The sequence below is a fragment of the Sturnus vulgaris genome, chromosome 29 (assembly GCF_052056855.1).
Source record: "Sturnus vulgaris isolate bStuVul1 chromosome 29, bStuVul1.hap1, whole genome shotgun sequence".
Lineage (NCBI taxonomy): Eukaryota > Metazoa > Chordata > Aves > Passeriformes > Sturnidae > Sturnus > Sturnus vulgaris.
Genome location: NC_142271.1, coordinates 1,350,961 through 1,376,346, shown reverse-complemented (window position 1 = coordinate 1,376,346; position 25,386 = coordinate 1,350,961). Strand labels below are relative to the sequence as shown.

The 25,386-nt window shown below is 51.2% G+C and overlaps 1 protein-coding gene across 1 annotated transcript in view; it reads left to right on the top strand.

Moving 5' to 3' along the window:
- Positions 1-25,386, top strand: part of LGR6 (leucine rich repeat containing G protein-coupled receptor 6) — a 95,958-nt gene that overhangs the window by 9,558 nt on the left and 61,014 nt on the right. The window contains exons 2-3 of the mRNA XM_014872627.2: positions 1,726-1,797; positions 12,933-13,004. Coding sequence (XP_014728113.2) covers positions 1,726-1,797; positions 12,933-13,004 — 144 coding nt within the window. The remainder of the gene's footprint in view (positions 1-1,725; positions 1,798-12,932; positions 13,005-25,386) is intronic.

Here is a 25,386-nt window from a genome sequence, read left to right as displayed (position 1 = left end):
TCCTGCTAATCCTGGAGGTCCCAGATCCATTCAGGGACCTGGCAAACACTCAGACACGCCCAGGAAAGTGAACACAGAGGCACGGAGCTGCCAGGAAAGGAGCCCATAGGCACATTTAGCCCGGAGTAGGTGCAGGCTGCTGGCAGGGGAGGCTGGGGCAGCCCGGAGCTCCGGGGAGGTGAGGACAGACAGACAGACACAGGTAGGACGGATGCAGGGAGCAGGATGAGGATGCCGTGCAGGAACACCTCCCCTCCAGGCAAGCACTCCAGCCTCCCGGACAACACCCCCTCCCTCCCATGTGGAAATCAGCAATCAAAAGGAGCAATTACCCCAAATCACAGCCCCCAAGTGACAAATAGCCCAGGCTGCCAGGCAGATCATGTGCTGCAAGAGGCAGGTTACAACCTGCTCACACACATTAAAGAGACGACCCTGTGCTGTTTATGCTGTCAGAGGCCTAATTATGGGAGCAATTTTCTCCAGATTCCCGAGGGGAGAGACGGAGAGGGAGAGCTCTGGGGCAGGCACACAGCCTGCCCTGCCACAGGTGAGCGTGGCTGTCCCCACACCTCGGTCCCCTCGGTGACCTTTGCACAGCCCTGGTTCCCGTGCACTGCTTCCAGCCAGGATTGCATTGCTCACCTCCACACCTGTCTGCTTCCCGGACAAAATGCCTGAAAAGGAATAAACCTTGTCAAAGTTTAGTGAATACCTGTTCCCAACCTCTTGGGCCTGGTTTGGACTTTCTGTGAGAGTGAAGATGAGCCTGGTCACAGATTATGTTCACTGTCTCCGTTTTGGATATGCAGTATTCCGCTCCAAGTCATGTAGACAAGTTTCTTGCCCAAATTTAGTAGCAATTTACGGTCTTAATCAGGTTGTTGAACCTGTCTTTATCATTTCTGGCTGATGGGTGCTGGGTTTGTCCTCATGGGTGAAATAGGAGAAAGAGAAAAGTCACCTCTTCTCCAGGTCAGGCCTGGATTCAGGAGTCCTGGACTTCACTCCTGGCTCCACCACCATAGTCCTGATGATTACAGTGATGCAGTTTCTAATGTCAGTGAAAAACACAAGTACCTTTTAATTCCCCAGCCTGCTCTGAGCCTTGTTAAAATTTGAGTTCTAAGATCAGGTGATGCTGCACAATGGCAAATCCCACAGGTTTCCTTCAATAAATTCTTTCAGTAAGTTCTGAGTGTTCTCCCCTGCTCTTTGCTCTGTGTCCCAGATATGTCCCATTTTCCATTGGGATGCTGCTCTTTGCTTTGTCTTCCTCTCCCATCCCTTGGCCCTCATTCATAAGCCAGGATTTAGGGACAGTCCTCCCATGAGCAGAAATAGCTCTGCCCTGCTCCACTCTCTCTGCCAAGGCCTGGCACAGAGCAGGGTCTGTAGGCTGGTCACTACCTATGCTGTAATTTCTGTGCACTGGGCACCTCTGTGTCTATCCAGGAAATGGCTGTAAGCCATGAACTGTCTGTGGATGCTGAAAATGCTAGATTCAGGTCTGGCAGGAGCTGTGATTTTCTTTGCCTGTTCCTCAGGCTGGGGGGAGGGATGATGTGCAGAGGCTGCCCAAGCTCAGCACTGTGGCTCAGCTTGCAGGTGCTGCAGCCTCCTCCCAGGGGACAGTGGCAGGATGGACGAGCTGTTAAACCTCTGCAGACAGGGACTGTCATCACAAGGATGTTGACACATGACTGGCTCTTCTTTCCACTGCAGACGCCTCTCTGGAAACCACATCTCCAGGATCCCAGGGGAAGCTTTCTCTGGCCTCTACAGCCTGAAGATTCTGTAAGTAGCTTGCTCCTCTCTGCAGAGCAATCCCTGTCCTGCCTCTCCCCAGCCCCTGGCCATAAGCAGGGACTTGCAGCCATCCTGGGGGGGTGCAAAGCTACAAGGAGGTGTGGGGTCAGTGTTAAACCCACACTGGCAAACCTGCCCTGTGGTGGCTGGGGAGCTGTGTCCCACCCCACACACTGTCAGCAGGTCCCCCCAGGGCACAGTGTGACAATGTGCCCTGGGAGAATCTGCAGAGGTTCACATTTTGCAAAAACTAAAGTGGTGTCCCCCAGATGTGGAGTCCAGACCCTGAACTGGCCCCATCTGCTCTGCTGCCATGTTGGGGCTGGGTTGGAGCAACTTGAAGGTGCTGGCAGGTGCTGGGGAAAGGTCCTGTGCTCTGTTCGGCTCAGTGGTCCTCACCACAAACCTCTTCATGGCCCAGGAGTGACCTGGGGAAGGTGGGGTCCTTGGACAGTCTGCCCTCAGGGATCCCAGCCTGCCCCCAGGGGCGATGGAGGCAGCTGGACCAGGAGCCCTGCAGCCATCAGGCCATGCCTGATCTGCTAACCCTGCTTAATAAAGGTCACTGCAGGCAGGCCACCCACCCCTGCTGTCCAGTGAAGAAAGTCTGAGGGATAAAGCTGCTCTGGGAACTTTGGAAGCCACACTCAGCTGAGCTGGCTCTTCTGTGTCACCTACACTCACACCGTCCTATGGGCCATGGTCTCACTGCTCATGGAGTCACTCTGCTTTTTCTATCCTTGTGACAGTCCCCAGGGTCTGTGCAGGATGTTGAGGTGGGAGTCCCTTTCTCCCTAAGGAACCATCTTAAAAATCTTCTGCAATAAACATTTCATCCCCAAGGGGATGTTTTGAACTCAGCCACAACGTGAAATTGTTGTAGCTGGTCCAGTTTATTCAGAGAGAGCAGGTACGAACCTGCTCCCGGGATTAGAGAGTATAAGGCTGTTTACTACGTCTTCTGAAGATGTAAAGTATGAATCCTGCCCTAAATCTCAGGGCTTAGAGATTTATCCATCCCCTGCATTAGGCAACAAATCAAAGGAACTGAGGAGAAACCGCAGCTCTCCCACCCGATTTCAACAAGAGGAGCCTTCTGCTCTGGGGACTCGGGAGCTTTTAAAGGTGCTTTTGATCAATTCTATTTGTGTCAGGCCCAGGTAAGGATGAGTGCAGCGTTACCAGAGCGATGCCTCCCTTGCAGAGCCCGCAGCTCAGCAGGAAGGGCAGGGTGTGCTCTGCCCTCCTGCCCCAGGACACGCTCACAGTGACCCCAGAGCTAGGAGAGGCTTGAGGGATCAGGGCATTTCCACCTGGGAAATGGTTGCATTGGGAAGCTCCAGGCTGTCTGGGGAGAGCCAGGGCTGGTGTCCTCATGCTGCAGGATGAGCTGCTTTGCCCTCAGCCAGGCTGTGCCCAGTGGCACAGGGTGCCATGTGGGCTGTGATGTCCCTCTGGCTGCAGCCCTGCCTGAAACTAAACCCTGTGCCTGCTTAGGGACATGGTTTAATGGTGGGGCTGGCAGTGTTAGGTTAATGATGGGACTCCATGGTCTCAGAGGGCTTGTCCAATCTTAATGATCCTGTTGTTCTCTGTTGTTACCCTGACCCCAAACCTTTCCCATAGGGGTGTGTGGAGCACAAGCACAAGGCCAGGAGAGGAGGGTGGATGCTCACAGTGGCTGCTCCATCCCGGCCCTGCCATGAACCTTTTATTTAACAAAGTTCCTGCTTCCTAAAAGCAGGGGTGCTACCAGACCCCACTGGTCACTGGGAGCATTTCACTTTCCAAAGACCCTGGTGGTTTTCCTGGCCTGTCTGCAGTGATGTGTTGTGCTGCCATGTGCTCTCCCACAGGAGAAGCTCTGATGACTTTGCAGTGTTTCTGTGGGCTCCACTGGAGTGAGGCCTTTGGGGGAATGCAGTGGCAGATCCCTGCACCCTCCACGAAAAGCAGTCATTGACCCTCACCTATCCTCTGTCACTGTAAGAGTGAAGGCAGCAGTGAGGGACACAGTGGAGATAAACTGGTCCCTGGGAATTACTGGAACAAGTCTAGAAATGTTGCCAGGACAGATGTTAGGAGCACTGAGCTTAATCACGTTGGAAGGGCTCTTGGCAAGGGTGGAGACTCTCACTCATTTCTCTGCTAAGAAAAGACTGAGGAAAACCACAAGATACTGAAGAAGGCAGGTGAAGGCCACCATGTATTTCCTTCAGGTTGTGATTAAGTTCCCTCCCATCATTGCAGCAGTGACCTGGTTGGGGCCGGTGGCTCTGCAACCTCTCAGCAGAGTTTCCTCCATCTCTCCAGGAATCAGAGGGAGCAAGTGTGTTCCCTCAGAGCCTGGTTGTGGACAGGAGGGGTGAGCAGAGCCTGGAGAGAGACATGGGGCTGGATCACCCTCGTGCCCTGGAGTGACCAAAACCCTTCACCCTCTTCCCAAGCCACGGCTTAGTTCCCTCTTCCCTTTGCTGCACTTCTCTGTACCCTATCCAAGCCTGCTGAGGGCCAAAACCCACTGCTGAGCTGGCTCCAGCAAGATCTCCCTGTATCCTGCAACTCTGAGGCTGAGAATATAAATTTCAACCTAAAAGACTGGGAGGAATTTGGGGCTGCTGGGGAAGTGCAGTGATTTATAGGATGCTGTTGTTATGGACACTGTGAGTACTACAGAGATCAGGCTGCAACCAGCTGTGCATTGGGGTAAACTGGTGTGCCTTGTGCAGGACACAGGAGTGTGCCAGGGAACTGGGGAGCACAGACTGGCCCCACTTATGTCCCTGTCCTGTGGCTGCTGTGCAACTGCACTGGGAGAGGACAGCATGTCATGGGACATGAGGTACTCACTGCACTGCTCCCCAGCCACACCAAATCCTTGCTCTCTTAGGGCCAGTGTCACCATTCCTGCAGTCATGTGCTTTTCTTTGCAATTTACTCTCCACCAAAAACACAAAGATATTCCCATCTGGAGAGGGGAATCTGAAGACCCCATGAGACAGGAAATATCAGAGAGATGCTGGGATGTCAGGTATTAAAAGACAGGAGCATGCAGGAAAGTCCAGATCCTCACTTTAGGCAGAGGCAAAGCATTGAGTTTATACTTCACCATCCTGGCTCTGCTGAAAACCAAGACAGAAGAGGACTCAGAGAGGGCAAATCACCCTTCAGGCTTTACCCTGAACTCCCCTGGGGGTGTTGGCCAGTGAAGGGCTGGGACCCATCTGCACTGAGACATCAGCTGTGATGCTTCTGCTCCTGTTGATGCTGGGCAAGCTTTGGCCAGGCCACACTGTCCCACCTGGGACCTGCCCTGCTGGACACAGGGCAGCAGCAGAGCAGCCAGATGACAACAGGCAGAAGGATGAGGAAATGCCAGATCCTCACCTGTGGGGAACCTGGAATAGAAATTGGAGGGGTGGTAGAACAGGGGGATTGATGTGGCTCCCCTGCCCATGTCCTGCTCCTCCTGCAGCTCCTGTGCACAGCTGGGCCTGGGCAGCACAAGGGGCACTCCCAGCCCCTGGCACTCTGACAATCACAGGTGCCTGCCCTCAGCTCCTCTGTTGTACCCCACTCACACCACCCTGCTGCTCTCATTTCCCTCTTGCCCTGCCTGGGGGACCCTCTCCCCTCCTGCTGGCCGTGGTCACAGGTCAGGAGCAGGGAGTACCAGGAGCTGCCTCACTGCTGCACCCAGAGCCTGCTCCCATGGGGGACACACTGTGAGGCTGCTGGGACCCCTCTGACATGAGTGTCACCCACACCGTGTTGGATCCCAGAAACCTGGGATTTTTGAGCTTTCTGTGCTTTCTGACACTGACCCCCTGGAGAACACTGCTTTTGACCTGAGCCCTTGGAGAAGCCTTCCAAATTTGAGTGATGGACTTAGAGTCATGGGTGTATAGTTAAAATAGAAGTGTGTGCTTTCACATGGTGAAGGGTTTTAAAACTGTGGTTTTTAGAATATAGTAATAGCTATGGGACAAGTTGGAGGATTTGGGGTGTTGTTTCTTTCTGTCTCTTCTTCTTTCTTCTTCATGATTTCAGGTAGTAGTTTCTGGTTGGACAGTTAGTGCTGCACTGCAGGCCACAGGAGCACAGGACGTGTGGCTGGTGTGAATGTGCCCTGGCAGCCCATCGCCATGGACTGTGCTTCTCCTTCCATGCTGTGCAAGGGGTGTGAGAGCCCCAGTGATGGATCCCGTGGGTTGGGATGGGATTCTCTGCAGCCCACTGGGATGAGAAACCTCATCCAGGTGGGCAAATGTCCCACGAGGACCAGCACAACCTCTGGGGCTCCTGGTCCTGCACATGGATTTGTTTCTGCAGCCAAGGTGTGCTGGGGAGATAAAACCCTGGGTCCTGCCCAGTGAGGATGATTGGGGGCCTGGTGATGAACATTGAGTCAACAGAGGTCACTTAACCTGGAGGAGAAGGGAATGAGGATGGGCACAAACCTTCCAGGACAGGCTGCTGCTGCGATAAGCAAGGAAATACATATTCTCCATATATGAAGACAAGGGATAGCAGGTTTTGGAGTAGATGGCACCAGGGATATGGAGGACATTGTGTTTATAGCTATGGATGCTGTGTCACAGGTTGGCTGAGGTTTGATAGGTGACAGGTATGGTTCAATTGGGAATGGCTGCCCCAAACATGACCAGCTGAAACCTGGAGGTGCTCAGGAGCTGACTCACAGCAGGGTCAAAGATCTTACCTCTGGTGACAGGGGTGTCCCCTGAGGAGACAGGCTGATATCTGAGGATGGAAACAATTTTCCTAGTTTAATTTTAGTGTACTAGAGCCCTAGGGCTAATTGCAATCATGTGCAGGTCCACAAGTAAACTCTCACATGCTTCTTGGGCTGTCAAGGGGCCTGGTGCTTTCCCAGTCTTTCCAGAGAATTAGTTTATGTTTAAAAAAAGGATGGGAAACACCCTGGGAATTCCTCCACAAACCCGCCTGTGCAGATGGTCCTCTCCCTGCCCTCGGAGTGAATCCCAGAGGTTCTGGAACCTGCACCAGATTCTTGGCTCTGCCTCCTCTGGCTGCTTCTCTGCACAAAAACCACCTGGAAAGTGGCCATGAAGATAGGCCTGTGCAGAAACCATGCAGGGGTACACCCAGGGAAGCAGGTGTGTGGAGACTTGGAAGAGAGCAGGGGAAGAGCCAAGCGGCCCCACTACAACAAAACATGGTGCCACAGATATGCTGGGAAAGGCTGAGATCCTCATGCATGGAGCCTGGAGCCAGCTGGGCAAGGTGAGATGTGGCTCCTCAGCCCCCTCAGACAAGGAGGTGACAGGGGTGGATGCTCAGCAGCAGTAGCTGGTGCTCAGAGGTTTTCTCCACTGGCAGGTCCATCCCATAGCAGAGATTTTGGCAGTGCCCCTCTCCCAGGGGGCTGCCCTGCAGCACAGTGCACCCACATCTCTCCACGGAGGCTGATGCTCCTCAGTGCAAGCTCCATTGCCAGGATCATTGGAAGTCACTCCACAGGCTGTTCTGACCCCTCTGCAAGCTCGTTCTCTTGCAAAATTAACTCTTTGGTCCAAGCTCTCCCAGCCTTGGGGCTTTCCAGGCTGGCAGAATATGCTGCTTAATGAGAGTATCTGGAAAACTGGAAACTTTTCCATCCTTCCAGATCTCCTCATGAGCTGCCTGGATGCCTCTCATCTCCAAGTGTCCTGGCTGGAGCTCCATCAGCTGGGAAGCTTCCATCTCAGCTGGTCATGGGGCTGACTTGTGCTCCCACAGCTTCCCAGGCATCCCAGCCTTGCACAGGTACCTTGCCCAGCCAGGATTGCCCCCGCTCTGACTCCTGGCTGAACATGCTGCAGCAACGGCACTGCTTGCTAGCCAAGAAGGAATCCCACACCAAACTCCACAGGGAAAGACTCCAAGTGCAACCACAACCTCACCCCAAAATGTGGAGGGCAAAATGTCGGTGCATCCTCTTGGCTGCAGACCCTGCACCCACAGCAGGCCCACCCTGCCACTCCATTCCTCAGCAAGCCCCAACCAGCCTATGTGAGTGTGCAGACCCTGTGCTGCCCAACCTGCCTGCAGAGCCTGGGCTGTGAGCACTGCCCAGCACAGCCCAGCACAGCCCAGCTCTGCCCAGCACAGCCCAGCTCTGCCCAGCTCAGCCCAGGACAGCCCAGCACTGCCCAGCACTGCCCAGGACAGCCCAGCACTGCCCAGCACTGTCCAGCACAGCCCAGCTCTGCCCAGCTTAGCCCAGCACTGCCCAGCTCTGCCCAGCACAGCCCAGCACAGCCCAGCACTGCCCAGCAGTGCCCAGCACAGCCCAGCACTGCCCAGCTCTGTCCAGCTCAGCCCAGCTCTGCCCAGCACAGCCCAGCACTGCCCAGCACTGCCCAGCACAGCCCAGCACAGCCCAGCTTTGTCCAGCACTGCCCAGCTCTGCCCAGCACAGCCCAGCACAGCCCAGCACAGCCCAGCCCAGCTCAGCCCAGCACAGCCCAGCACAGCTCAGCTCTGCCCAGCACTGCCCAGCTCTGTCCAGCACTTCCCATGGTTCATCCTCATCAACAGGTGGGCTGGACAGAGCCTGACAAGAGTGGCCTTGTCCAGCACATGCCACATCCCCTGGATGGGCCCTCCCCAATGGCCACCTCACCATCCCTCGTCTTCTCCTCCTGAGCAGTGACCACAGAGCCTGCTGTGGCCCAGGACAGGTGCTGGCTCGCCTGGTGTGTGAGCACACATCAACAAACATCACCAAAAAAGTCATGTTACCCCAGCACAGCAGGTTTGGAGGTGGTTTGGGACTTCAGAAATCCCTAGACAGACTTTACCTCTTGGTCAGCCCTGAGCCTGTGCAGTACAGAAATGGCTTTGAGACAAAGGGAATGGTGTGGCACATCCAAGAGACGCTCCCATTGGGAGGGAAGAGGAACGTGCAGAGGTTGGAATGTCTTTAATCCCCATGCATGTGCTCCAGGGATGTTGCCTCCAGCAATAACAGCCCTTTGACTGTGCTGGCTGAGTCACTTCAGCCTCCCAGGATGGGGACACTGTATCATGCACAGGCCTGTACCTCTGAGGGCTGTGTGTCTGCTGAGACTCTCTTGTGTAAGGATCCTAGTGTGATGGGACCTGATCCCAACATTTTTCTGGTTGTTTAGGCATGGTCCCTGCCAAAAAACAATCCTCCTACTTCTGAAAATGAAACCTGACCTCTGAGGAGCTGTGATTTATTCTGGTTCCAGTCAGACTGCTGTGGGTAGCAGGTGCTGTGTCCACATGTGCCAGCATCTGCAAGCCCTGGTATCACCTGAACAGTGCCAGGCAAGGTGACAGTGCTCCATCCACACTTGGGTTTGAATCCTTGCTGCTCTGAACAGTCTTTGTCATGTTCATCAGTGTCCTCAGCTTGTCCAGAAGTTGGGTCATCAACCGGCAAGGTCACAGAATCACAAAATGGTTTGGACTTGAAGCGAACTTAAGGACCATCTCATTCCACACCTTCCACTATCCCAGGTTGCTCCAAGCCCCAAACCTGGCCTTGGACACTGCCAGGGATGGGGCAGCTGCAGCTTCTCTGGGCACCCTGAATAAATCCTAAGAAAATTAGACTCAGCCACTGAGAAGTCACATCAGCTAGAGCAGGATTGCTCCATGGGCACAAGAATTTGAGCTCTAAGGCTGTGAAGCAGCACCTTGCTGTAGGAAAGCCAGTGAAATCCTGGGATTTTGTTTGAAGGCAGGAGCTGATGGAGAGGCAGGAATAGACAGATGCTGACAGACAAAGGCTGAGGCCAGTGTGATCTGGGGTCTCAGGGTTGCTGTTGTCTTGTGGACTGAGGTCCAGCTCCAGAGACCATCTGTGTCACCCTGCAGCAGGCCTGGGTTCCACTCAGATCCCTGCACCACCATCCCTGCTCGCACCCTGGAAAGCAGCTTCCTGTCCTGGGGGAGCCTGAATGCAGGGAGGGGACAGTGTCTGCCCCTGCCTTTCAGACCATGAAGGCAGGAGATGACAGATGACTGGTTTGCTGAGTTGTTCCATCTTTTCAATGCTGCTGACATAAATGGTGCAGTGACCTCTTGAAGCAGAGTGTATCCAAGGATGTAAGGATATCTGCATCCTTGGAGATGGTCTGGAGCCCCGGCCTCCTGCTCTGGGTGCTCTCCTCAGGGAGCTGCAGCACTGGCTTCCCCCTTGGTTTGAAAGACAAGTGTCTGCTAAGAAAGGGAGGATCCTCTTTGGAATTGGAAAATGTAAACCTCCTCCTTCCAAATAACTATAATTTTGAAATTAAGGGGCTCTCAAAGATATGGGAATAGGAATAACAGTTCTTTACTAGGAAAATTAAAATAAAAATACAGTATTACAGAAAACAAACCCAAAACACTGACAGAGTCAGAATACACCCTGACACCCCGTCAGTCAGTCAGGGTGTTGGTGCAGTCCCATTCCATGGTGGCTGCATCCTCCTGCAGTGACAGATGTGGTTCTGCTGGAGCAGGGCTCCTGCACAAGGTGCAGTTTTCCTCCAAAGCTCCAGGGATGATGTGGAAGGCTCTGGTTTTCCTCTGGGATCCAGTGGGAAAAGGCTGCTCTGCTGTTCCAAATCTCACCTTTGATCTGGGTAGGAAATGCTTGGCTCCTCCCCCTGGGTGGGGCATCTCCCAATGGGATGATGGAATTTGATCAGCCCTGCCCTGGGACTGCAAGGCCATGAACAGGAGAGATCTCCTGGAGGGAGGGAGGATGGGCTGTGGAGGAGATAGAGAACACTGCCCCAGCTGGTTTCAATATATGGTGATAGGATACATACTTTTGGTTACATCCTGCTTTGCAACCCAAGACACCCCTTCTTATACAACAGCAGCAGCCCAAAGGGCAAAATGCCACAACTTAGACAGAGAGAGACCCAGTAGCCCTGTCCCAGTTTCTCAGATGCCCTGCTGTGCTCTGAACCCTTTTGCCATCCTCCTTAGCATTGCCCAGGCACCCTGGTATGGGACAGCCCCAGGAACCAAGTGCCACAGAGAGGAGATGTGATCCCAGCCATGTTGTATGTTGTTTATGAAAGAAAAAAAAAGTAAAGTAAAGGGTGGTTTAATGTGATGTGTAAGGATTGACTGCAGTGAGTAGGGGCTGATGGGGGTTGTCCTTAATACCAGACTATAAGAGAAGCCATCCTGGGACACCCAGGGATAAATGCAATATGTCTTCCTCTAAAACCTGTAAGAAAAGCTGGAGCTTTCCTGAGCTTGAGGCTGAATGAAGAATTTCTTGTTTAATACCAGGATGGCCTTGTCCCTAGAATATTATCAAATTCTGTTTGGAATTGGTTTTTGGCTTCTCTGTGTCATGCTCTGATGATGAGTTATTGGATTCATTATGTGCAATGTGAAGAAGCACTGGTTCTTGTCCCAGTCCCAGTGTCTGAAAACTTCTCTAGCTGCCCTGCTGCTGTGAAAAACAGCATTGTCCACCACTCCAGTGGTTTTTGAGGTCTCTGAAGCATCTTCCTTAAATATTGTTTGTCTGCACCAAAATGGCCTCATTTTGGAACCAGTCCATGCTGATGGTGGTCTGGAAAGTCTCTCAGTCTGTTTTACTGGATAGAGAAGGGACTTGTAATAAATGCTAGGCAGCAGGATCCAGCAGAAGTGTGACAATGGGCTTTGCTTTAGTACTGACTTCAGATACTTGCAATGATCAACACTAAACACCAGGCTCAGATTTCAGAGAGCCACTGAGATTCAATGTTTGCCCCACCAAAACCCTGAAAGCATTTTTTGAAGCCCCACTCTGTATCTCTCCGTGTTCAGCTCTGCATCTTCTTGATTTTTAACAGACATGAATTATTATTCCACTTCACTGGGCTGCAGGACCCAGAGTTTTATCTCCCCAGCACATCTTGGCTGCAGAAACAAATCCATGTGCAGGACCAGGGGCCCCAGAGGTTGTGCTGGTCCTCGTGGGACATTTGCCCACCTGGATGTCTGTGCTCTTTGGGCTGGCCCTCACCACTAAGGCCATAACCTGCTCCTTTGATACTGGCAGAGAATTATGATAAGACCTTAAGCACCATTTCTTTTTTCATGCCATCTCCAATAACTCTTATAAGGTTTTCTAAAGAGTAACCTCAGATATGTAAGACTGTCCTTTTTTAGGCACTTCCCCTGTCCCAGCTACTTTGCTGGGATGTGTCTGTTATCCAGGGAAGCATGTGTCAGTGATGTCCCAGTTCTGGAAGGAGCAAGTAGGTTCAGGACAGAGGCATGTCCAGAGTCAAAAACAGCCTTTGCTGAGATGATGACACCACTAAACTCAGATTTGTGGTGCTCCAGAAGGTCAGTGAGAGAGGATTGTGTCTGACCAGGTCTGAAACAGTCCTTGGAGTGTGGTTCTCACTCTGTCTCCATCCCTAGAGCTGTTCAGACACCCACCCCTGGGTGCAGTGACACCTTTGTCTCCTCCTTTCCCATCACCTGTGTAGGTGTCTCCATTTCCACAGCCCTTCTCCATGCCCCTATACTCACTTCCATCTCTGAGGGCTCCTCCTGGTCCTGCCTGCTCAGCCCAACAGCACCTGCTCTCTCTGGAGTCTCTGATTTGGTTTTTTCCACAGCAGTTCCAGTTCCAGTGGTGCCAGGGCTGCAAGGTCCTGAGCAAACAGCTGTGAGCAGCTCCTCACCCACTGTGCCTGCAGCTGCTCCTCAGTGGGATAGGAGAGCTGCCCACGGGTGGTTTCCATCCCCTCTGGAGGGAACCACTGGAACACACGGGCAAAGCATGCCTGACTCCAGGATCAGCCTGGGACAGCCTGGCTCAGAGCACTGGTGTCAGTCTGGGGTGACAGATGCATGTCTGCAGGGCAGAGCCCCCTTTGTGGTGACATCCTCCCAGTGCACCCCCACTGCAGCACCAAACTCACCCCTTGGCCCTTCTGCTGCACGTCCTGGGCCAGACTGGGCTGCAGCTCACCTGCCCTGGCTGCCAACGTGGTGCTTTCCAACCACTCCAGCTTTCCAGCAAGAGCCCAGAACAACTTCAGAAACAAGCAGCAACATCCTCCATTTCGTGTCAGGCTGTTGTTGTTGGGTTTTTAACAAAGTTTTCTTTTTTCTAATTATAGGATGTTGCAGAACAATCAGCTGAGCCGCATCCCTGCAGAGGCACTGAGAGATCTTCCAAATCTCCAATCTCTGTAAGTCATTAAAAATCAATGCTGCGAGCTGCTCAGTCCCTTGGGAACCCCAGGCTTCCCAGCATTTGAGTCATTAGTTCCTTTGTCAAGGATGTTCTGTTCCTTCTTCCTTTTCTTTTCCAATTTATGCAAAGATGACTGTCACTTAGAGTGGAAGGGAGGGGAGGGCAGTTTTCAAGGAAGAAACACTGTCTTGGTAGAGGATGTTGAAATTACAGCTCCCCATGTGTGCATTGTGATGAAAAGGCCACCAGAGCCAATGCATATTTCAAGGAACATTGGAAAATATCCACCCAAAGAGTCTCTGTCCTCTGCACTGCAGACCACAGTGGGGAAGGGACCTGCCAGCGAGCACAGAGGACACTGTGGCTGTCAAAGTGCAACTTGGGCTGTTTTGCCCAAATGGAGGATAATTGTGTTAGGGTAGAACTGCTTTAAAGACTTTTAGCAGTTCAGCCCTGGGAAGAAGCTGAGGCTGTGACTGGGTTTTTCCTTTAAAGGGGCTATATCCACAGCAGGTTTGTGCTCCTGTGTTCCCTAAAAATCACACAACTCTGGAATTTTGCTGTTTTGCTGAGTATGGGTACAGTTGAGACCTGGGTGTGCCAGTGAATTTAGGGAAGGTGTGTTTGGTGCAGGGAGCACAGCTGAAGTTTGTAAGAGTGTTCTGAATTGGGCTGAACCACTGAAAATCTGACCTTATCCCTTAATCCTTAACTTCAGTCCTAGTCTTACACAGTCCTTTTATCATAGAAATGTTAGCTGGGAGCAGTTTCTGGGAGTCTCCTGCTTGGAGCAGGACTATCCCAAACACTCAGGGGAGCAGTTTCAGCTTTGTCTATCCAAGCACAGAGATTCCCTTCGTGCTGGTAGCCTGGGGCTGCTCTTCCTGGGCAAGAATCTTTTTCTCAAGTCTAACCTAAAATTCCTGGAAGGCAATTTGTGGCCATTACTCTTTCTTTGATCACCTGGAACCACCCTGAAGGGCTTGGCTCCATCATCTTTGGTTGTGGCTCTCTGGCAGTTCTCCTCTCAGCCCCTTCTCTGCTAAGTGAAACCAACCCTGCTCCTTCCACCTCTACTCATGAGGCAAATGCCCTGGGACCCTGACTCCCTGTCTCATCCCTCTTCATCCTTCTTACACTGGGCACCCCAAAACTGGCCACAGTTCTCCCTGTGTGGCCCTCTCAGTACCCAGTAGGAGTTTCTGTAAATATTAATTTAAATATTAATTTGCAATGGGGGTGTTGGTTGTGCAGGATATGAATGTTCTTTCTGCCAGAAGAGATTTGAAACTTTTGTTGTTGAAACATCATTGGCACATGGTTGTGGTTATTATTAAATTGTATTGACATCACTAGCAGTGCCAGAGTCAAGACCCCCCACTCCAGGGATTTTGAGATTAGGTGACTTCTCTTGCAAGGGTAGCATGACATGGAAGGTCACTGCCCCAGGAACACCCCTGCCCCCTCAGCCTGCCTCTCCTGTGCCACCTCTCTGGGCAGCCCCCTCCAGTGCCTAACAACCCTCTCAGTGAAGAAATTCTTGATGCCCAATCCGAACCTCCTCTGGCACAGCCTGAGGCCATTTCCTCTTGTCCTGTCAGATTTATACAGATGACTGATTAACTCCTTTTTGGGAGGCCCATTTGAGAACTGGCAGAGTGTATTAAAAAAATAAAGAGATGTGTATTGGGAACAGCACAACTTCCTGTAGCAGATTTGTTGGGACCTTAAAGTTCATCTCATTCCAGCCCCCTGCCATGGGCACTTTGCACCAGGTTACATTGCTCCAGGTCCTGTCCAGCCTGGCCTTGAACAATTCCAGGGACAGGGCAGCCACAGCTTCTCTGGGCACCCTGTGCCAGTGAGATGAAGAGCTCCAGGAGAACATTTCTGTAACAAAAAGCAGAGAGCAAAACATGAGTAACTTCTGTAGGTGTCACATCAGTGAACCCACCTCACCCATCCCATTCTGTGTGTGCTTACTAGAGCTCAGGATAAAGCTGTAGGAGATCAGTCATGTCCCCAGCTGTCACTTTTCCATGTGTGCCCCTGAGGCTGGGCTCCTCAACCAGCTGGGGGTAGTCTCTTCTGGAAGCAAAAGTTTCAGAAGAGTTCCATGCAATGGAGAACTCTTCCCTGTCAGACATGGTTAAAGGAAGGGCAAAAATTGTTTCTCAGAAGGATCCTGAGCAGAGATCACCCCCAGGCTGCAGTGAAACCTTCCCTCAGCACAGAGGGACAGGAGGGAGCTGTTCTCCAGGATGGGTATTCCACAGCATGGTTGTTCTCCCAGGGACAGGCACAAGCCAGCTCTGCCTCGCATTAGGACCACACCAAACTTTTCTGTCTTGAGCCTGACTTCCTTAAAGTGTGGAGGGCATGTCCAGACAAAGATGACGATTTGCACTTTCATATAATCACAGAATCATCAGGGTTGGAACAGATCAAGGTCACCTAACCCAGCACTACCATATTGACCCCACAGCACATCCCTGAGTGCCACATCCAGACACCTCTTGACCACCTCCAGAGACAATGACTGCACCACCTCCCTGGGCAACTCATCCCAATGTCTGACCACTCTTTCAACGAAAAATCATTTCTAATTTTTAATCTGAATCTCCCCTGGTGCAGCTTAGAACCATTTCCTCTAGTCCTATAACCTGAGACATGGAAAATAGCCTGACCCCCTCACTATAATCTCCTTTCAGGAGCTGTAGAGAGCAGCTTTCTCCTTTTCCCACAGAAGCTGCACAGCAGAGACCCCTGGGCTGGGTGAAGTCCCAAGAACCAGGTGTGGGGACACAGCCCAGCGTGGCTGCTCGGGGAGCATGGGGACATTTCTGAGCACACACAGTGTGATACAAGGCACTGCTGTGCCTCACACTGGGGCAGGCATGACCTGGAGAGAATCCTGGGTCTCATCCTGTGCTTGCAGAGTCCTGCAGTTCTCCTTCTTGCTCGTGTTCAGAGATGCTCTCCACCCAGCAGGAGTGGCACAGCAAGGACAGCACTGAGTCTGAAGGGGAATACAGGGCTGAGATGCTCTGCTTGGTTTCTTCTGGTGCTGCCATGGCTTCTCCAAATGTGGCTACTCACCTCAGACCAAGAGACTCCATGCAGGTGTGCATTAGAGTGATTTTTTCCCCTCTTTTTCAAATATCTGAGTCATTTTCCACAAGTTTATGAGAGTCCTGTGTATCCATTGCCAAAAGATTTGCCAGCCTGGAACACCTATAGGTCACCCACAGCAAGGTTTTCAAGAATCACCAGTCAGGCCATCTGAGTCCCAGTGTGTTTGTGCTGCTCAGAGACTCTTTTTTTCCATTCAGAAGGGGAAGTGGCTTTATGGTTCATCATGACAGTCCATGAGTTGCCAGATTTGTATGGCACTTGGTGAAATGTTAACTCTCTGTTTGCATCCTAAGCAAGCAAGACAGCTGGGAAGGGGGTGAAAATGGGAGCCAACAGGAGTAGGGTGGAACCAGTACCAGACAGAAAAGGATTGTGTGTTGGTTATTTTCTTGCTCTTTCAGGTGTTTACATTTGGTGTCCCTGTTTGTCGTTCTGGGATTCAGACAGGATTTGAAGGGAAAGCGTGGATCCTTAGGGACAAACTGACCCAGGAGAGGAAAGACAGACTTCTCAATGCACAAGTCTTCTCTCAGGATTACAACAGAAGCAGCAAAACTAAGTGGAGACTGAGAACAATTGTTTTCAGCTATGTTCTATCAGAAAAACGTGACAATCAGTTCAAGCGGTGAGGTGGCCAGACAAATGGGACAGAAGGGGATGTTCTAGCCACTGTGGGACAGAGAGAGGCTGGCATTCACTGCCTGCACAGCACAAAGTTAGATTTGAAATGAAGCAAAAAATTGTGTCAATGAACTCCAGCTGTCTCGAGATGTGGCAGCTGTGTTGGCTTCTGGACATTTAGAGAGGATGAGATAGGACACATCACCCAAGCTTTGGTGGCACTTGGATTGAACTGCAGGGTCCCTTTGCAGCACTGCTGGGGTGCAAGCTTGGCTCCCAGGCAGGAGCCTGGGATATCCAGAGATGTGCTGAGGTCTCTGCTTGCTGCCTGAGAGTGCTGGGCAGAGCAGGCAGCAGCTGCTCCTCAGGCTCTGCAGGATAATGCACTGAGACAGGGAGGCCGTGACAGCAGGAGATCAGCTTTACACACGTGCTCCAGGAAGGAAGAAACTTCAATAAATGCTGTCACTCAGAGGGCAGAAGGAAAGCCATTCCTCCTTTTTATCAGGTGCTGATGCACCTGAGGTAGGAGTGTCCTGTCCACAATGATCAGAGTCAGGGGCACAGTCAGAGCTGAACTCTGCTCCAGAGTGCCTTGACCCCAGGAAAGCCTGGGGCCCTTTTGCATTGCACATGAACCCCCCTTCCCTTTCACCCTTTGGTTTTGTGGCAGCATGAGCACAGGGCTCCAGCTTGCTCTCTGTACCTGGGTCCTGCTCACATCTGTCTCTAAAAGACCTGATAAAAAAGGAGAAACACAGGTGTCACAAAGACCACGCTTACACTGCTCTGCTTCCATGGGCCTCCCCCTCTTCTTGCCTTCTGATGAGGATCTGTGTTCAGGTGAGGAGCTTTCCCAAAGCTGCCAACCCATGAACTTCAGGTGTACAGAATTTTTCATGGCAGATGTGGTATCTCCCACAAAAGATATGCTGTGGAACCAGCACAGGGAGAACACTAATTTTAACTACTCTAGATGAGGCACACTGGCTCCTTGGGAGCCCAAGTTACTGAAGATCCCTTAGTGGACAGACAGCAAGCCAGAAAAAAATGGTTCAGGCAAGTTTCAGTGAGGGGGGAGAGTCAGAGTGTTCCCCTTTTCCTTTCTCTTGGATATTCCCATTGCCCCATGTGATCCTCCCATATCTCTCCTAACCAAGGAAGATGCAGTCCTGAGTTCTGGCAGATAACATTTCAAACACAGTAAGAGGCTCCTTTCTGCAAACTCTCATACAGGTGCTGTGAATAGTGGCCAGCCAGGAGGAGGTTTCCATTCATCCAACATAACTCTGTGCCAAAAGGGCATTTGTAGGTCTAGGGTTAGCACATATGGGGTGTGCTGACCCAAAGCTTGGCTGCTCCAGGTTGGATCACTGGGTATCACCAACCACTGGTCACCAGGGACCTCCTGTGGTCTGCACCATCCCTCCTGAAAGGTTTGGCTTTCCCTAGGCAGAGGTGTCCATGGTTCACTCTGCCCATGGATGTCAGCCAGCCTGAGGGGGCAAGCATCAAACCCACCCAGAGAGCCCCATCCACATCTCTCAGTGGAACCTCCAAATGTGGTCACTGTGCTGAAAAGAGAGAGAAAGGACAGCAACACACACGGATTTCTTTTGGGGAAAAAAGGCCAACATTATTGTATGGACAGCCTGTATTTAAAGTGTGTTATGTGCAGCTAGGACAGGACAGGAGCTCATTGGACAATTGGGAAAAACATCCTTGGGACAGCACCTCAGGATGTATCCCACGGCAAAGACACCAGGGGTTAATGTTTATTATGAATTCCACTGTTTGTCACCATGTTCTCACCCTGGGAGACTCCTCCCTAACTGAAGCTGTAGTCAGCTTGTCAGCCTGGGAATGGAGCTGAGAGTCAGGAGAAATCCAGGCCTGGAAAGAATTTCCAAGCTGTAATTCCCTACCTCTCTAAATGTGTGTGTCCACACACATCAGACACCCCTGTGCTTACAAAAACCCCTCACCACGTCCTCCAAAGCTGCAGCCATGCCCAGACCAGAACCAGACGTGCCCTCCTCCCTGTCAGCTCCAGGATGTGGAGGCATCACTGTCTGCAGCCCCAGCTGTCAGGAAGGAGACCTTGGCAGATTTCTCTAGATGAATACAAAGATGAATGTGGATTTCAAAGGAAAAGTCCAAGTTCTGGAGACTGAGCCTCCTACCAAGAATGAGGGAGCTGCTTCCCAGCAGGCTTGATTTATCTGGGCAGCATGTTGGGAAGGCTGGTGGGAGGATTAGAAAGAACACGCACACCTGATGGCAACGCTCAGAGCCCTGCGAGGGGAGCCAAGGCTTTACGTAATGCTCGGATCCAGTTGTGATCCCCTGGCAGAGGATCTGCCTGCTGCTGGTTTATAGGTGCAGGAACACACCATGTGCATTCTGGAAGAGTCGTGTGTCAGTCTAATTAACGACTTTGTGGTTTGTGAGCACTTACCTAAAGCAGATGGGCACTGTGTCTGTTCCTCTGCCAGGCAGAAAGAGTCCAAGGCATTTCAAAGTGAGCAGGTGCTATAAATTATAATTACCAAGCTTGTCGAGGTAGAGAAAGCAGAGAGAAAAGAAACCTGGTGGATTAAGAGATCAAGAGAAACTCCTGTTTTTTCTTTTTCAAATGCCTATGGAAAGCTTTTTTGGGGAGTTTCTTACAGATCAGCATTTTGGGAAGGTGCTTAGCATGTGTCTGGGTCTTCAGAGTGAGTGCTGTCTACATCAGCCTGGTGGGGGAAGGGAGGATTTAGTGCCAGGCAGAAGAGTTGAAGCCTCAAGATCCATGGGACTGAGCTCCCTTTGCCCCCTTTCCACGCTGCACTTTGGCTTTTCTCTCCATGGAGCAAAAGATGCTCCATTCTGCTGTCACATACTTGGGTGCAAGCCTTTGGGTCATTCTGGTATCACTGAGGTGTCCCACAAGGATTGACTGTCTTGCTGTTGGGCTTGATGGCATGCAGGAAAACAACCTGTGGTCTGCATCCATCTCCTGTCTCTTGGCAACTCCTCCTGTGTGCAGAAAAATAACTGCTTCTCTCTGTGCCAGCATGTGCCAGTCCCCTACAGCCCACCACACTCTGCTACCCTGTGGCTAATGCACCCAGTGCAGAGGTAGCCACTGTCAGTACCAGATCCAACATCCCAATAGGCCTCATTCCCTGCCATCCTGCCCTCACTCTCATTTTAGTTCCCCTTTCTCCATCCCAGTCTTGCATCCATCTGGAATATTTGCAGAATTCTGCTGCTGCTCTGCCACAAACCTGCTGTTTCCAGCTGAAGTCAGCCACAGTCTCCCTGAGGAACACTCTGGTCCCACCAGCACCATCCCCACCAATGGCACCTCTCCTTCCTGACCCTGTATGGCAGCAGTGCTGTCCTCTGCCCATCCAGGCTTCACAAGCTGAGGGGATGCAATCTGGAGGAGAAACTGTGCCATAGACGTCGTCCTTAAAAATACTGAAATCATTTTCCTGTTTGCTAATTTCCCATTATATTCTGATTTCACTCCAGCTGTAATTCACCCATAATCAATAAGGGTTAGTCAGCCTGACATGTAACTCCCTGCATACAGGTTAATTGTACCTCTAACTAAAACAATCCACTTCCTCCATCCCATTAGTTCGCCACCATTTGGACTCCTGTGGAAATGCAATAAACACTGCTTCATCCCCTGTCCCTTAAGGCAGGTAATTATTTTCATACATATGGCCAGAGATTAAAATGCAAAAATGACTTATAGCAATTTGAGAACATGTGGACTTTGATGTAGACGCAGGAGGAAGGCTCTTCCCACCAGATCAGATTCTCACAAGCATATAAATTCTTATGGCAGAAGGAAGAAAAAAAATTCCTTTGGAATCAGCATGGCCTGAAGAGCTCAGTCAGTTCATTCCTCATTTAACTTCTTTGATCTCTTTGAGATTTGACAGTTTGCTGTTCACAGCAATATTCTTCTCTGTAGCTCACACGTGATGCTGTGAGGTTTTGGGAAGGTGTTGTTTCCATTGGTTGTTTAGAGGATAAAAGCTATCAAAACCAGATACCTATAAAATCAATACAAATAGCAGTGACTTACAGTCTGTTGGCACAGGAGCTGTCTTGTGGCAAGACCACCTCAGCTCTGATTTACTGGCTACAGAAATCTGGAGCACAAGGAAAAGGAGGTCATGGAAGAGCAGTGAGGTAGCTCTGGTGGAGTAGCTGAGGGTGGACTGAAGCAAAATGACTGCAAGGGTTACCCTGGTGATTGCTGCTGCTGAGCACACAGGACCTTGGATTTATGGACAGGTCTGCAGCAGAAAGCATTCCTGCACAGGAAAAGGAGCCCAGGATGTGTGTCACAGCATCAGCAGCATGCTGTCCTTCCACTTGAGAGGACACAGGCTGCCCAAAACCTCCCTGTCCCATCTCTGAAATCCCCTTTTCCCTGAGGCCCCTCTTCCCAGCAGCCAGCTCAGGACAGCAGCACAACCAAGTCAGTGGAGTTTTGTCCCCACTCCTGTTTTCAGAAGCCTGATCTCCATTTTGGCACTTCAGGCTTTAATAGTATTTCTACAAAGGAGATAGTCTGGGACAGCCCAAGAGCAGACATTCAAGTGAGCACTGCAGGCAGATGTGCCACACATCTGGATGGATTGAAGCTAATTTTCAGGCACTGCTGTAGCCATGTTGTGATGAGTCTTTGCTGAAGTTTGGCTGCTCCTAGTGCTCCTCGTAGCTGTATGGAAGCAGGGGCCTCTCTGGCTGCTCTGCCATGGTCCTTCCTCCCAGGTCTGGCTTGCACAGTCTGGGAGTCACCTGAAAATGGCACAGTGGCCCCGTAGCTTGTGCTGTTGAGCAGGTGCACAGCCAAAGAAGAGGTGATACAATTGTGATTCAGGTGGGCTGATGTCCCTGGAAGAGACTGAGGTCTTCTCCTGAGGTCACTTCTCATAATTTGGTTCATCAATGATAGAGCAAATTCAGACGAGTTACTATTTTTTTGGCACAGGCTTTGAACAGATAAGATTTTTCTGGTTCTGTGTACTATGGGCTGTCATCCAACCTGCCATGCCCTAGCTCTTCCCTCCACCCAGTCCGAGCTGCCACTGGAGATCTGTGTTTGTCACCAAGGCTGGCAACAATAGCTTAGCAAGATCAGACCAGGTTTGAGGAGAAAAAGGTGCATTAGAATACAAATGCAGTTCAACATTCCAATTTTGGACTCATTTCTCTGTTTGATATATGGGCCTGATCCAAATCCCAGGTCTGGGTTCAAGACTATCCCTGACTGGGAAATAAACTGCATGGCTGGACCTTATTTCCTATTCTAGCATCTTTCTTTGCCATTCAGCTCATCTCCCCCTGTTTGGAGTGTGCTCCCCAGTACCTCTGAGAACCATTTTTACTGCAATGAAGAGCAACAATGTATTTCCAAAAGCCATTGGTAAATGCACTTGGCAGAACATGCATCACTCTCTTTTACTGGGGCAATATCTTGGTCACTGTGTTCTTGCTAGAAGCAGTTTCCCCGCAGCCCACGGGTAACAGCAGGGGGATCAGCCAGGCTGGTGCTTGGCACAGCTACAAAGAAGCCTGGGCTGGGTTTGTAGGTGGGATGATGAGTGCCTGGGACCAGGGCACTGCTGTCTTTGTGCCTCTGCTGTGACTGGAGTGCTGGATCCTTCCCTCATGGTGGAGAATCCTAAAATACTGCCAGGAAGGAGATCAAGTTCTGAGTCACCACCATGGCCTCACTGCACAACAATCTTCCTTCACCTTGGATGAGTTTCTGCTGTGCCCACGTCTCCCTCAGGCAGACCAGGTGGATTTGTCTCCTCTGACCGTGGCTGTCTAGATATTACCTCACCCCAGCAGCAGTGGCAAATGATCAGCATCTGCAGAGGGTGAATCATCTCAGTTATCTCAGAGCCCTCTCTGGGGGATGAAACATTCTCTGGAGGAATCTGCCTTTCTATTCTGGCTTTAGAAAGACATAAAAACTGGTTTCAAGTTCTGTATGAATAAGGCTGGGTGAGATGTTTGTGAGATGTGTAGGTTTTACTACACTTGGAAGGCAAAAGTAAAATGTCCCTGTCCCCACCGCTCACTTTTATCCAGCAAAATCAGCCCCCCAAGCTGACACAGTCCATCAGAGCAGGGGTACCAAAGCAGGGCTGAGCATCTCTGCTCCCCCCAGCCCCCTGCACACAACCCAGCCCACATTTGTGTAGCCCTCAGGGAAATCTATCAGAGGAGATTGTCTTGCCCAAAAATACAAATGCAAGGAGCAACTTACCCCTTAAGCAGGGAGGAATTTCTCTACACTCCAGAGCTGGAGGGATTTGAATTTGCAACCACTGTTCTGGGAGCAAGTTAGAAAGGAGGCATGGCCAGTGGGTACATCACAGACATGGATTTTTCCTGTCAGTAGGAAGAACTCAGCTGGTCAGTCTTTTCTGCTTAGCAGTAAAAAACCATGAAATGCAATGTGGTTATCCCAGTACAATGGTCTCAATGGCATTTTTGAGAGGAAGATTTAATGACCACACACAAGCTGTTGAATGTATCATCCTCAAGGAGCAGTTCACTTTAGCACAACAAATACTAGCTGCATTTGTTTTTCATTCATTTCTTGCTGTTTTTTCAGCAATGAGTTGCTGTGAACTTTATGGAAAGGCAATGTCCATGTATCTCATGCTTGTAAGTGTCAATGCTGTGAAGGATTCCAGGATTCATCTCCCAGGAAGACAAGAGTGTTGTGTGGTTTACCAAGCTAACAGCTAAAAGTTCAGCAAACTTCAGTCAAGAACTGGAAAACAAAACAGAAAAATATGTGTCTGCATTAATTGTTATCTCCTCCAAGGATGGTGTAGACACAAGACAGAGAAACTGCCCCAACTGCAGCAGATGCCTCATCTGTGCTCACAATGTGTAAAAAGCAGCAGCTTCCCCTCTTTTGAAATTCTTTTCTGGAATGTTCAGCAGCAGGTCATTCAGGTCCCATTGACCCTGAGCTGGGCCAGCATGTCCATGATGTCAACTTCTCTCTTGAGACTTCACTGTGTAATTTTCCCATTCATTGAGCTGGTAGTTGGCAACACTTGGGAGGGGGTGATGGTGAGGGACTCCCTTGCCATGCCCCAGCACCTCCAGAATTCCCACTTGTGCTGCCAATGGAGGTCACAGCACAGGTGGGTGTCTGGAGCTTGTCCAGCAGCTTGGCAGTGGCTGTACCTGCCTGGCTATGCCCACCAGGTACTGTTGTCACCTCCAGACTTCTCTGCATTGACTGTGGCAATCCAGCAGGGCCACTGGTGGTCACATATCTCCCCAGATTGTCTCCACCTTCCTCTCCCCACCCTGCAGTGAGTGCAGAGCCCACCTTTCCACAAGCAGAGGTCTCTCAGAAGAGACTCTGACAAACACTGGAGCTTGACTCCACCTTCATACCCCTCTCAAACACACTCACCTCCCAGCTCAGGCTGTAAGAGCTTTCAGGAAGAGGCATGTGCTGCCTTGGCTGCCCTCAGTGTGTGTCCTGGGCACACTGTGAGCACTGAAATAGAAATAATCACAGCTCTCATCCACACTCCTGCCTCATAAAGTAAATTCCAATGTGTTTCCATTGACCTTTGCCATGGCATATCCCATGTAATGTCATGAACCTTAACTCACTCACCCACATGAGCAGCCAGGGCATGCTGTGTGTCCCTGGTGAAGCCTCAGTGGAAATGACAGACAGCACTTGTTCCATACCACAGACATGTCAGTGCCAAAGGAAGATGGGTCCCAGGTGTTCAAGCATTGGTGTGTGAGCTGAGTCCTGATGAACCACAGAGAAGCTTCAGGTAAACTGGAGACAGGGAGACGAGCAAGGAATGGACATATTTAAATTGACATCTGTCACAGAGTCATGGAATCACAGAATGCTTTGTGTATAAAGAAACCTTAAGGCTCAACTCATTCCACCCCCTGCCATTTGCAGGGACAACTTCCACTGTCCCAGGGTGCTCCCAGCCCTGTCCAGCCTGGCCTCAGACATTTCCAAGGATCCAGGAGCAGCCACAGCTGCTCTGGGCACCCTCTGCCAGGGCCTGCCCACCCTCACAGCCAAGAATTCCTTCCCAATATCCCATCTAACCCTGCCCTCTGGCAGTGGAAGCCATTCCCTGTGTCCTGTCATGCCATCCCTTGTCCCCAGTCCCTCTCCAGCTCTCCTGGAGCCCCTTTAGGCACTGGAAGGAGCTCTGGGCTCTCCCTGGAGCCTTCTCCTCTCCAGGTGAACACCCCAGCTCCTCCAGCCTGGCTCAGAGCAGAGGGGCTCCAGCTCTCAGAGCATCTCCATGAGCTCCTCTGGACCCACACAAACATCCCTGTGTGTTTCTTTGAGAGCTGGACCCTGCACTCCAGTGTGCCTGGATCTGTTCAGAGATCTCCCCATAGAACAGCAGGTCCTGTTCCTTCTGTCCCAAGGGCTGCTCTCCCTTCTCCTTTCCCACTCCCTTATGCTTGACAAACACCATTTTTCCCATCAAATGTGCAGGTCCCACTGCCTGGTGAGCCTTTGAGCCCCTCTGCTCAGCCTCCAGCTGCTTCCTGCACCTTCCCCATTTCCCTGAGCCTGGCAC